Source organism: Cygnus olor, chromosome 2 (genome assembly GCF_009769625.2).
Source record: "Cygnus olor isolate bCygOlo1 chromosome 2, bCygOlo1.pri.v2, whole genome shotgun sequence".
NCBI classification, from domain to species: Eukaryota; Metazoa; Chordata; class Aves; order Anseriformes; family Anatidae; genus Cygnus; species Cygnus olor.
Genome location: NC_049170.1, coordinates 101,829,101 through 101,843,518, shown reverse-complemented (window position 1 = coordinate 101,843,518; position 14,418 = coordinate 101,829,101). Strand labels below are relative to the sequence as shown.

General features: G+C 34.0%; 1 protein-coding gene across 3 annotated transcripts in view; it reads left to right on the top strand.

Moving 5' to 3' along the window:
* The window catches only part of CCDC102B (coiled-coil domain containing 102B), a 166,143-nt gene extending 156,006 nt beyond the window's left edge, over window positions 1-10,137 (top strand). For all 3 annotated transcript variants that reach the window (XM_040549774.1, XM_040549775.1, XM_040549773.1), the window contains one exon: window positions 8,551-10,137. In XM_040549774.1, the coding sequence (XP_040405708.1) occupies window positions 8,551-8,640 (90 nt within the window). In that variant the 3' untranslated portion in view covers window positions 8,641-10,137. The remainder of the gene's footprint in view (window positions 1-8,550) is intronic.
* The last annotated feature ends 4,281 nt before the right edge of the window (window positions 10,138-14,418 follow it).

Sequence of the window (14,418 nt, the reverse complement as noted above, 5' to 3'; positions counted from 1 at the left end):
TGGCACGTAGAAACCTAATAAATTTCAAATGCAAATGCTAAGTCCTGCACTGGGAAGGAACAGTAACATGTAGGCTTAGGGCTTAGGCTTAGGGCTGACTGACTGGGAAGCAGCTGAATGTCATGGTGGACAACAAGCTGACCATAAGTCATCAATGAACCCTCACAGCAATGAGAGCCCACAGCACTAGGATGAGCACTGCCAGTAGGTTGAAGGAGGTGATCCTTCCTCTCTGCTCAACACTAGAAAGACCACATCAGGAATGCTGGGTTCAGTTCTGGGTCCCCAGTACAAGACATGGACATACGGGAGACAGTCTATCAAAGGGCAATGAAAACAATTGAGGGTTTCATTGCTGTGAATCTGCCTTGAGAGACTAGTCAGGCAGAACATATTGACTGGTTCCAAAAGGTATTGTCTGAAACACTGGACAACAGGTCAATAAGAATCCTAAAAGTATGAAGCAAAGATATATTTTCAATCATTTTTGATACAACAGTTCTGGATGCTGGAAGAATAACAGAAACCATACTGCAGAAATGCAACCAGCTTGTGTCCTGGCATTGTCACAGAGACAATAAAATTAGACTTCTCAAATGAGTTTGCAAATAATATGTTAACTGATCCCAAACTGTATTGTGAATTAGATACATTATGGATGTAATTATGATGTTGAAAACTTCATCCATCTTTTCTTACTGAAAAACTCACTGTTTGAAAAAAAAAAAAAAAAACAACTTTTCCCCCCCCCCCCCCACTGTGAAACCAAAACATCGCATTTGGCAAGTACCAATTTTTTCTTATAACATTCTGGTAAATAAATAAAACATTGGTGTCTTTATCTGTTTTGCTGTCATTTAGGGATCACTTCTTTTCCCTGCTGCTCACACGCTTAAGATAATTTTACTGGTCCTGAGAGCACTTTTACTATTTTATCAGACATGGTGGGTCCTAAGATAATGAAATGTTCAGTATCACAGATTACCATCAACATTTGTTCCTTTTCACTTCAGTTCCCACATGATTTCAGTGGCCAAAATTTGACAAACCATGGAGCTAAAGATTTGTGCTTTGTGATATTTGAAAGTTGAGGCTCAAACTTCCCAGCAGATAATTTTCTAGCTACATGCAGTCTTTAACAGTGAGATAGCAGTTTCTATCATGCCAGGATTTGAAGCTGGGAGGAGTGAAAGTAAGCAGAATAAGTAATTGTAATGTGCACGTTCACATTCTATCTCTCAACCTTGCAAGTTTAAAAATAAATGCTTTCACTCTTGCAAATCTTGTAATCACAGTACTGCAATGATGCACAGTATCTGTTTCTACTGAGACTGGTTCAAGAGATATAAGACTTTAATACTGTCAAAGATTAACAGTCTGTTTTGGGCAATGTCCAAGGCAGAACATGTTGTATGGCGGAACTCTGTAGTGCCTCCCAGAACTCTCATATAATTTTCATTCGATGAATAGAAAGCAATTTCAAAAAGTAGCATCTATGGGAGGCATAATATTGAGTGATATTGCATTGTAAGTATGTTTTCTCAGGAATTAAATAGTGTGATTTGATAAATGTACATGTTTCTTTTCCCCTATTTTGAAGAGAACTTCATTTTCTGTTTAAACGTTAGTGTAGTGTAACGTTTTCAATGTGAAAAAAAAAAAAAGTACATAAAAAAATACTTGACATTATTCTTAAGATACTCTACAGTAGAAACAAATTTTGAGATAAATTTTGACAGAGAACAGTAAGTGGATAAGGGAAAAAAAATTAATATCTGCTACTTAGTTTACTACTTTTCATACCTGGAAGAAGTAAGAGCGTAGTAATGAAGATGCATGTTGAACAACTATTAAAAGTCAAGAATTCTGAAAGGGTAAATGGAAATAAATTGAAGCTGGCAAGCATATAATTACTGGGAAGGAAAATGATCATGGTTTTTATTGGCCGTAAGATTATGCAGGTGAAAATACAACTACTGGAGAAAGTGACTGTATAAAAGAGGAATGAGAAAAGAGCTTGTACCAAGTGTCCTTTCTTATCCTTTTTTCTGCTATTGAGAAAAAAAAAAAAAAAAAAAAAAAAGCCTTTCATGCCAATCACACTTCATAGAAGAACATTGAGTGTATGTATTACTGATACTATCTGTAGTGGTTTAGCCCGGCTGGCAGCCAAACACCACACAGCCGTTCGCTCACCCTCCCCACTCCCTCTCCGGGATGGGGGAGAGAAACGGGAAAGTGAAGTCTGTGAGTTGAGATAAAGACAGATAACAACAATAATAATAATAATAATAGTATTAATAGTAATAATGTGTACGAAATAAGTGATGCACAATGCAATTGCTCACCACCCGTTGACCGATGCCCAGTCTATCCCCGAGCAGCCGGCCCCCCCCTCCACCCCGGCTAGCCACCCCTATATATTGTTCAGCATGACGTCAGATGGTATGGAATACCCCTTTGGCCAGTTTGGGTCAGCTGTCCTGGGTCTGTCCCCTCCCAGCTCCTGCTGCATCCCTAGCCTGCTCGCTAGCAGGACAGAGCGAGAAGCTGAAAAGTCCTTGGCTTGGTGTAAGCACTGCTCTACAACAATTAAAACATCAGCATGTTATCAGCGCTCTTCTCATTCTAATCCAAAACATAGCACCCTGCCAGCTACTAGGAGGAAAATTAACTCTGTCCTAACTGAAACCAGGACACTAACTTTTAAGGCTAAAAAAAATTCCAGTGACCAGAAAGAAGAAGCCATTTCATAACAAAATATTAGAGCACATTACACAAATAAGTCTTATGCTACCTACTTATGTCTTATATCTACTTACAGCATCTGCTTTTCCCAGATAGGCTTTAGATTGTTTTCTTTATCAATAGATATTTCAGTAAATATTTCATAAATAATGATGAACATAGAAAAAAAATCATTTTAAAGCATGTTGTGAAAAATGTACTTTCTTCTACATTCATTCATTCATTACATTCACTGTAAAAGCAGACAATATGTATAGTTTTGTTCATTCTGGTAGATTCAGAATATTCTAAAAACCAAAGTCAGAAAAGCCAAAAGATTACTGTCAGTTCTCTAAAAACTGAAATTATTTCTTGTGTTCTTTTTGAGGTGGAGATTGGATGGATCTTTTCTTCTATTATATAATTGAAGTATTTTCTTCGGAAAGGCATTTTTTTTTTTGAAGACATGTCGGAAGCTGGCATGATCAGACTAAAATATAAAGTTGGAGAAAGACTCTATTATGTAAAGTCAACTGAGCAGATATATGAGATTACCTGAGAATTAAGGAAAAAATAGTTTAAGCAAAACCAGATATTTTATAAGGTCATCTTAATTCTTATTATGTGCCAAGATAGTAAAATTATTTTATTATAAATTGGAATGATTCTTCTTTTGGAAAACCTCACTGGTAACAAAACCTGAATTTATGAATAAGTGTTTGAAGGAGTCCTTCTCTGTTATATGTCCACTGCATAATGTTCATCCTCTGCCTTTCTAAAAGGGCTTTCTGGATGACTTGAACTACTTAATATATATTTTTTCATGTTCCGCCCTAGAGAAAAATATTAAAAGTAATTGTTCAGGAAGTTTTTGTAGTAGCCATTGTAATACACAAGACATAGAAATGAATCAGGAAGATTCATTCTCAAAAGAATTTTGAAAGTTAAAAGGTGATATATTTATATGGCAAAATAAACACGGAAAAAAAAATGTAATAAAAGTAAAAAATCCTAGTTTGTACATGATTTCCGTGGAAGAAAAATAAATAAATAAAATTGAATGCGAAATGCAAAAGTATGTCGTTTAGGGTTTTGTGACTCTCAAAGGAAGCAAAACATATAAAGAAAATGTCATATAGCTTGAAAGCCCATTTAGTATTTTTTGAGATTGGATCAGCACATTAGAAGAGTTTAGCCAGGGTTTAGGCAATTTCTATCTGTTAAAGGTATGAAACCTAAGTCAATATCCATATGTTATACCCATTGTTCGTAACAGCCCCATAATACTAAATAACAAATATGTTTTAATTAAATCAGAAACTGAAATGTTACTATAATTTGGGCAAGAATCTGTAATTCCACTTAGAATATTTTTTTAGACATCAATAAATGTCTAAAACTGAAGTACAGTTTATAAAAATGAAGATACTAGAGTTTGTAATGATGTTTTTTCTTCATCCTCATCTGTTTTCATATCAGAGATCCCATCTTTTTCCATCTGCTCTTGTAAATAAACTCTGCATGTTTTTTCTGTAGTACTAAGCAATGCCACTGTCATAGATGAAACAGTAAAGGCCAAAACCTAGAGTATCTGGATACTGAGTTTTATTAATTACTAAGTGAATCTTCATCCTTTATCTTTTAAAATTAAATATTTAGTATATTAGTTGTTTGATCTAATCCATTCTTTGATGTAGACATTTCTGATGCAAACATTTGATATATTTTTTTTAATTTTCTTTTTAATTTCATTTTCTATAACAAACTCATGAAATAATATATGAATGTTTCAGGAAGGCAAACAGATAAGGTAATTAACAATATTCCTTTGGGAAAAGAATATTTTTTTATTTATGTATTTGTTTGTTTGTTTTAGGATTTCTGAAATCAGATAGGATACTTGCTAGGATTGAGATAGGGTGGGAATATTCTGCTCTTCTACAAGGCATGCAAAATCTGTAGATACCAAAGAGAGAGACAATTTATTTCAAATGGTTTACATATTATTTATGAAAATTCTTAGATTCCTTAATCATATTCATAATTTTGAATATAAATATCCATGAATATCCATTCTCCATGAAGGAGAAATATCTTTCAGACATCGTGATTTTTCTCTTTTCACTTCACATACATGTGGACATTTATCAGTTTATATTTCTTGTATTTTCTTTATCACTGCTACATTAGTTCCATACTATTATGCCTATAGCCCACCCTCTTGAGATATATCCACGTTATCCTTGGGCAGTGTTCATTGATTAAAGCAGACAACAACCTTGTAGTGCTTCACTGTGGCATCATTACAGCAAACTGTGTGAAGACTTAATTAGTAATAATTTTAGTATCATGTGTAGCTAACAAAATAATTTTATATAGATCCCTCATTTAATTAAGATTTTGAATAAATCCTTCCTTATATTAATACTTATTATACAGTTGCATTAAAACATATTAATTTTAAACGGCAATGAAGAATTTTAAAATATTCTGCAGAAAAATATACACATAAACTCTATTAATTGGGCATTAAATTAATGATGCTAAACTGCAAAAGCAGGGAAATGCACAGTGAAGCAGGAAATGTACCATATGTTATTGTGTACCTGAGCACAATGGGGACACTATCTTAATGGCTTTCTTAATGTTCCTGTTGTACGAGATATTGGTGGACATATGGTATGCTGCCTGTTTATATGCCTGTGTATTTCCATGATTTTTTTAGCTGACTTTGATAGCACGTCATATTTTTCTTCTGCTAGGAAAAGGATTTTTTTAATTTTTTTTTGTCCTTTTTGTTTTGCTTAATTGTCTGGAGCTCAAAAGACAAGTGTTTTATTTTGGCTTCCCCCATGAGCAATTGCATATTTCTCTTATTATTAGGCTGTTCCCCAATAATCCCTACTGGGCAACAGCCTGGAACACAGTTTTGTAGTCCTTCCTTGTACGAATGGCTTTTGACTCTCTCTCCACTGACCTAACAAACTGCTAATGCAACTGCTTAACTGACAGTGCTTTGCACAACCAGCGTGGGCACATGTGCAGTCGACCGCTTCCTTGCATACATGAAGGAGCCCCAAAACACTGGAGGTGGAAGCAGTTGTTATTCCTGTTTCACCTGGTTCCCTAGTGCCCTTTACACCAACCATGTGGCTGAGGGACACAACTGAACAACTTCCTGTCCCACCACTTCCAGGATGCCAGGAAATATTTAATTAATTTTTTATATCAAATGCTTATTCCATTTTTTAATGTGGCCTGTCTTCTCATTTGTTTGTTTGTTTGTTTGTTTGTTTGTTTGTTGTTAGTTGGATTTAAACATAGTTTAAACATAAAGAGTTGTGAAAAACAGCTTAGTGGGACAAAAGAGACAAGATTCAAAATATTTACAGAAAATTTTCTGCAAATTAGAAATATTAATTTACAAAATATTTCCACTAAATAACATTAGGCTTTCTCTTTTCACTCATACTGATGCTTATACATCAGTATACAATCAGTATACAAAATACAGAGCATTGATGTCAGAAGTTCTTAGCAGGAGATGTTTGAGGATTGTTGCAAACTGATGTGGAAAAGACAGGCTGTTCTTGTACATTAGCTTGTCAATAGGCGCTCTTGAGTATTGTGTTTTACTACAGACTTGGACTAGTCGTTTAAAGATTTTAGTGATATGCTAGTCTATATGCTAGTGATTTCTGGCAAGCATGCATTCTTTTGTATAAATAATTTAGAAATACCATTTCATGTGTTCATTGTCGTTCTTTACTGTAACTATATTAATTTTATTAGGAAACAGAAGTCACAATGTAACTCTCTTACTGCTTTATAGATAGTAGACTAACAATACATCTAGAAGCACCAGACTGAGTATTTCTAACTTAAGTAAGAAATATTTAAATAACATTTTTTCTTGAAAATATACTATATGTATTCCTAGAGGAGCAAGATGTAATTTAAGCCACAACCACCAGCTATGGTTAATATGTTTTAAATACTTTTATTTTCCTTAAATTTAATATAAAACTCTTTCAGATGCTAGTTTTAGGAATTTTAACATATATTAATATTTTTAGATTAGCAAAATGAATAGAAAAGGATGGAACAATAAATGACATTGCAGTAATATATTCACAGAAGTATTTTTAATAACAAGGATTACTACGTAGGAGTTATCTAGACTTATTAATAAGGCAAAGTTATGTTTGGAAATTATGAAATTTTAATTATTAAATTTTAATTTTAGTCACTAATTAAAAGGGAAACTGCTTAAATAATCTGTTTCAAAAAAAAAAATAAATCTGGAGAAATTCAACAATGACAGCTAATTTTCTGATCTGCCTAGTCTTGTGTATCCAATGGGGTGAAGAATTTGACAGCTTATTGACTCTCACTGATGTAGGACTTGGCAATTCGTCTGTATCTGTATGATTAGTGGGTATGTTCATCAGCAGACAGTATCATCATGGGGTCTTTGATGTTGTAAACAATCTCATTGCCACACTGGCTTTAAGGTTTTTGTACTTTTTAACCCAGAGTGATTTTGATATTATATACTTTTTTTTTTTTTTCCCAAGAAAATAATGAGATAACTTATTTTCTAAGCAAAAGACATATTATTAGATATGTATGCATAGTAGCATGACTGACCCATTCACACTGCCAGGAATTGGGTTACAGCTGCAAAGAAGTAATTGATGTCCACAATATTCTACAGTTTGCTGAAAACTTCCAGGTTCCTTGGCATGTTTAGTCATTGTTCCCAAAACCGTTAGGTTCCCAGATTCAAAACTAATCACCTGGGTTTGTCAATTTCCCTTTCTGAAAACCTGTTCAAGTTACATAAAGAAGAAAAAAAAATAGAAATTGCATTGCTGTTTGTGATAGGATTTCAATGAAATTACAGACCATATCGACAGAATTTGAGGTATATGCCTGTAAGTTTAAAACACAGGAATTTTTCAATAAATTATGGATGAGATAAAAACTAGTAATAAACAGTTTAGGTCTGCTAGGATTTACCTTTTCTAACATGCAGTCATCTTGGATCAGTTTGTAGTGTATCTACTTTGGGCACTGCTTGAGCTCATAAATCTTGATAAATCTATGTTCTATCCACAGCTATTGAGTATCGGTTCACTGTGCTCTAAATGCTGAAGAGCATAGCAGCTTGTTTCTGGTGCACAGCCTGAGTGGGTGTTCCTGTTCTGATGCACATTGTTATTGAGAATGTGATTTATCAAAACAAGATTTGCAAAAACTAATATATATTTCAGCAGTTCTTTATAATGATTACGTTTTGTAAACAATCTCTCCCTACTGCTATTTGTTTAATAGAAGGCTTTTATGCTGGACTTTGTCTTTTTCACTATTCTCCACATTCGATTCTTCCAAAAAAAAAAATAAATAAAAATAAAAACCTCGAGAATTAGATGTGTTTTAAATGTATCTTGAATAACAATGGCACTGCAGTTCAGAACTGTCAATCAATAAATAATGACTCCTAGTCATCAGAAGCAAAACAAGCAAGTGCAGCCTGCTTCACAGTGAAAGACAATTCTAAGTAATTGCTCTGAAACCCTGTGCTTTTTTCTTCTTTATTAAAGAATCTGTTGAAAAAGTATCCAGTGTGTAATATAAAGTTAACAACAGACAGAAAGATTCTGTCTCATCTAAATTCTACCGGTCTCCTACTGAAACTTTTTCTTAGAAGAAATTTGATCTGCAGTTGTTTTAAATTTAAACTGGCTTTTCCACTTAGTCATACTTTTTTTTCCTTTTTTTTTCTTTTTTTTTTCTTTTTTTTTAACAATTTCATTTCAGGTTAAAGAGACAGAAGAAAATGAGCTCTGGATCTGGGACCAAACAAAGTTCTTCGTATGTTGTTGGAGACTTCACCAAGACAGTGAGTGAAGATGCAAGAGACTATCAAACAGACCTTTGGCAACAAGGCTAATATTAAAGAAAAGGGACAAATGACTTAAAGCCTTCAAAAAGACACATAAATAAACTAAAATAAATAAGCTGAAGAAGTACATATAAGACATATATAGAAACAACACATGCGTTATTTCTATGTATTTCATATTTCCACTAATGACCAAGAAAAAGTGTCACTGTATACCAACATAGAACTTTTGGCAGTTCATTCTTCCTTCCCCATTATCTAAATTGTTATCTTCTAAAGCAAAAGGTGTATTTTAATTAATCTGACCCATAGCTTAGCTTTGGGAAAAAATAATTTAGAATGTACTCTCTAAGGAGAGAGGTTCACATCTGGTCCTGTGAAGACACTGAGTGAAATGGAAGTCAATGCTTTTTTTCTTGCTTGTCTCTTGTGGTTGTTGTTGTTTGTTTGTTTGTTTGTTTGTTTCATACAGCAGTGGGCAAACAACTCAGTTTCTCAGTAGGTTTCCCTAGTTCTATCAGGGTGGCATGAAGACTACACCTTTCATTCATTTAAAATATATAAATATATTTAAAGAGGAAAGTTCATTTTATTTTAAATACCTGAATATTATCACTTATACATTTACATTTAAATGTATCCCATTTAAATGTATCCCTTTTCTTTATGTTTTTTGTGTTTTCTTTGCATTTCACAAAAGAATACATAGAAATAATGCATCTCAAGTTCATCTTAATGTATATATCATATTTTTATTTACATTTGAATTTATTGTCCATGTAAAAACTACAAGTGTCACATAGGAAATAGCATGAATATATTAAGCACCAGAAATGTTCAGTCATCAAGTCAGACACGAGTATATACAGGTTCTGTTTCATAGAGATTCTGTGAACTTGCTCTATTTACTCTGCAATATGTTTCTCTCATACATTATATCCATATAATTGAAAAACTTGTATTTTTGAGAGTTCTATTTTATAGTTAAATCTAACAATATTTCTTCTCCCACTAATACATTGCATGCTCCTTCTAAGCCTGCTTCAGCAACTGTGTAATCTCTTAGTTTGTCATGGAATTTACATAGTACCTTAGAAAAAGAAACAGTTATTTCTATAACTGGTAAATAAGCCATGAAAGTCTTTATGAAGACAGTGTGTCTATAGTTAAAATTTGCTTAGATTTAAGTGGAGGTTGGTCAAGTTCATGAATGGAAAACACTAAAGATTATTAATTACATAAGAATCGCTTTTTTTTTTTTGACCAGGAATTACCCGAGCTGCTGGAGTTGGAGGCTGCAATCATCCAGCAGACCTTAACTGTTCTTAAGACCCTCCCTGAGCACCTGCGTTTGGCCACTGCTGGAGGCAGGATGCTAAAACAGAAGGATCTTTGGTTTGACTCCCACTTTAGGTTCTTACTCTTCTTTCATGTTTGCAAATGCTGACCTAATCCCAGCCATTGTCTCTTAGGTTATGCTAGGAGTGCATGATGAAGAAGTGCTCTCTTTCTCTGCTCTCCAGTAGCTGACACACAAGTGTTTCTTTTTCTTTTCTTTTCTTTTCTTTTCTTTTCTTTTCTTTTCTTTTCTTTTCTTTTCTTTTCTTTTCTTTTCTTTTTTCTTTCCTTTCCTTTCCTTTCTTTCCTTTCCCCTCCTTTCCTTTCCTTTCCTTTCCCCTCCTTTCCTTTCCTTTCTTTCCTTTCCTTTCCTTTCCTTTCCTTTCCTTTCCTTTCCTTTCCTTTCCTTTCCTTTCCTTTCCTTTCCTTTCCTTTCCTTTCCTTTTCCTTTCCTTTCCGCTCCTTCTCCTCTCCTCTCCTCTCCTCTCCTCTCCTCTCCTCTCCTCTCCTGTCCTCTCCTCTCCTCTCCTCTCCTCTCCTCTCCTCTCCTCTCCTCTCCTCTCCTCTCCTCTTCTTCTCTTCTCTTTTTCTTTTTCTTTTTCTTTTTCTTTTTCTTTTTCTTTTTCTTTTTCTTTTTCTTTTTCTTTTTCTTTTTCTTTTTCTTTTTCTTTTTCCTTTTCTTTTTCTTTCTTTTTCTTTTTCTTCTTCTTCTTCTCCTTCTTCTTCTCCTTTTTCTTCTTCTTTTTCTTCTCCTTTTTCTTCTCCTTTTTCTTCTCCTTTTTCTTCTCCTTTTTCTTCTCCTTTTTCTTCTCCTTTTTCTTCTCCTTTTTCTTCTCCTTTTTCTTCTCCTTTTTCTTCTTCTTTTTCTTCTCCTTTTTCTTTTTCTTTCTTTTTCTTTTTCTTTTTTCTTTTTTTTTTCTTTTTTTTTTTTTTTCTTCTTTTTCTTTTTCTTTTTCTTTTTCTTTCTCTTTTTTCTTTTTCTTTCTCTTTTTCTTTTTCTTTTTCTTTTTCTTTTTCTTTCTCTTTTTCTTTTTCTTTTTCTTTTTCTTTTTCTTTTTCTTTTTCTTTTTCTTTTTCTTTTTCTTTTTCTTTTTCTTTTTCTTTTTCTTTCTCTTTTTTTTTTTTTTCTTCTTTTTCTTTTTCTTTTTCTTTTTCTTTTTCTTTTTCTTTTTCTTTCTTTTTCTTTTTCTTTTTCTTTTTCTTTTTCTTTTTCTTTTTCTTTTTCTTTTTCTTTTTCTTTTTCTTTTTCTTTGACAAGCCATTAGAAATATGGGTCTTTTAGAGATAAAACCCTAAGGTTTCAGCAATTGAGCAAAATCTCTTTAACCTCCAGGGTGTCTTTTTAGCCTATAGCAATATCAGTGTTTAAAATCAGGTCAAACAATTGTATGAGTTACTGGAAAATCTAGTATTCTGTAATTCCCTCTTTGTATCTTCAAACATATAAGAAAAACAAATAATGTTTAATTGGTGCTGAAGAATATTATTGTGGTAAGAGCTTGGCAGAGTGATATGGATATTAACGGAAATCAACAGCTAGGAGCTAGTTTGTGCTGCTTTGAATTGCACTTCTGTATAAACTTAGTACATGTTTGTCCTTCACTTCACTGTGAATACCCAGTTGGACTGATACACCTGTCATGGTGTTCTATTTATGGAATAAAATCAATAATGTATCAATAATTTGTTAATACGGTATCTTTTATTTCTTCTGTTTCTTCAGGGGAAGTTAACACACACATCTATCCCACACACTTCTTTGTATTCACCGTATTGACCATACTTTACATTCAGGTGCCTTCTTCTTAGTAGTGGTATTTAAGTTTTATTGCAAGACTGTGATAATCAGGCAATTTGTTTGTTTGTTTATAATTTCTCAAAGTTCCCTGAGAAAATTCAGCTACTTCCATTAAGTGCATAAAATTTTTATTTCGGCAACTACATATGCACAACCTGAGGTCTCTGTAAAGAAGCAAACCCATAAATTAGTCACTTGAAAGTAAGCCAAGGTATGATGATACATGATTGCCCTGACTGTAGTTGAGAATATCAGAAATGTTTATTTATGAACTTTTCAGCATAGTACTAGAATTCCTCCTGATCTTAAAAATGAATCTATGATATTTGTTATATACTGCTATACCCATCTATTCCCTTCACATTCCCCTTTGTGGGCAGAGAATATATACATATCTGTGCAGAAAGAGTGACTTGCTCAAGGTCACCAGGGATAAATATGGTGAAGTCAGGAAAACTCTTAACTCTAAATCTGGTTCCAAATGATTGAGCTATTCTTCTTTATAGCTCAGAAAAAACAATTGGTGCCTAAAATAGTGGATTGTTTCTAGACAAAATTAAGATTAATTTTAACCTGATCTTTTTTGCTATTCTTTTTAACAGATGGAACTGTGTATATTGTATATAAATTAGTTTAATGAACAGGGGATAAACACAGAAAGACCTACAAATAACTTTCAGAACTGGCAAGCTCCATACCTTATTTAAAACTATAAATGTTATCTCCACCTCCCTCTAAATTACTTTTGCAAACACTTTTCAAGATACATGTCAAAACAATGTGTTCTTATACCACTGTTCACTTGATAGAACAGAATACTTATTAACAGTACGTGAATAGCAATGAGCTTTGCCTCCAGTAGGGTGGGAACTATCAGAATCTCATTAAAAGTTGTGATTTTTTTTTTTCCCCAAAGTCTCTCTCTCTCTTTTTCCCCAAATTCTATTCCCTCTATGACTTCTAATCATAGAATCATAGAATCATTAAGGTTGGAAGAGACCTTCAAGGTCATCTGGTAAATCCATGACTCTGCTACCAATGTCACTCACTAAACCAAGTACCTAAGCACCAGGTTCAACCTTTCCTTGAACACCCCCAAGTATGGTGACTCACCACCTCCCTGGGCAACCCGTTCCAATGCCTGACTACTCTTTCTGAGAAGAACTGTCTCCTAATTTCCAACCTAAACCTCCTCTGGTATAACTTGAGGCCATTCCCTCTAGTCCTATCACTAGCTACCTGTGAGAAGAGGCCGACCCCCAGCTCCCCACACCTTCCCTTCAGGTAGCTGTAGAGAGCAATAAGGTCTCCCCTGAGCCTCCTCTTCTCCAGACTAAACAACCCCAGTTCCCTCAGCTGCTCCTCACAGGACTTGTGCTCCAGACACTTCACCAGCTTCTTAGCCCTTCTCTGGACAAGTTCCAGGGCCTCAATGTCCTTCTCATGGTGACAGGCCCAAAACTGAACACAGTACTCAAGGTACGGCCTCACAAGAACTGAGTACAGGGGGTCGATCACCTCCCTGGTCCTGCTGGCTACACTATTCCTGATACAAGCCAGGATGCCGTTGGCCTTCTTGGCCACATGGGCACACTGCCTAAATCACAATAGAATGATAATTTCAGAGTAACGTGAACCTATTTTCCTCACCTTAAGTGGAAAGAATCTTCCAATTCTAAATTAAAAACATGTCAGTAAGTAATTGTTTCTCAGAAACTACAAAGATTCTCAGATGCCTTTTGCTATTGAAGTTCTTTCATCATATGACTTCAGGAAGAAGGCAAGAAATTTTCAATTGCCATAAAAAAAAGTTACTTATGATTTGCATAATCTAAAACCAAAATCACTAAAAATCAATCACTGATATCAGGGGATATTCCCCATATGTTCAACAAATACTAGTATGCTACAGTGAAGAAGTGATCCAGTTACTTGCTTTAATCATGAATAGAATATTTTCCAGGCAATGCCATTTCAGAAGGCAATTGATCATAACAAGAAAAGGGCAATGAATGACTGTTTATGCTGAGATTGGAAAAAATAATTCTTGGTTATTAACATTTGAAAAGAAGAAAATGTAGATAAGAAAAGGACAAATAAAATCATGCTATTTATATTTTAGGCTTTGAGAGTTTTTTCTGAGCAAGAGATTCTGAAATGAAGAAGTATTACCATACTGTCCATCACTGAACACATCAAAAGGTAGCAGTGGATTTGCTAATCTCACTAATGTAACAAAATGTTATGGTACATGTACAATATACCATGTTTTTATTGATAAATGAATGCTTTTCTTCCAGTTGGATAATCAATAAAATACAAATAGATTCAGCAGCCAGTGTTCCACAAATCTTGTCATTGCACATCACATTACTTCACTGATATCCACAAACAGATAGAATTTAAGGGGCATAACTTAGAGAGTTTTGAAATGGCAACATATTACTGAAGGCTACTATAGTTGCTCCCCAGTATCCTACTGGCACTGATAACATTCCAAAGAAACCATGGTAGTTAGTGCCATGGTCATTCACTAAGAAAACAAATCAGAATAAAAGAGAATCTCAGATTTCATACTTTGAGATGTCTTTGCTTAAAAGAAAAATATATATATAAGTAAACAAAACAAACAAAAAACAAACAAGTA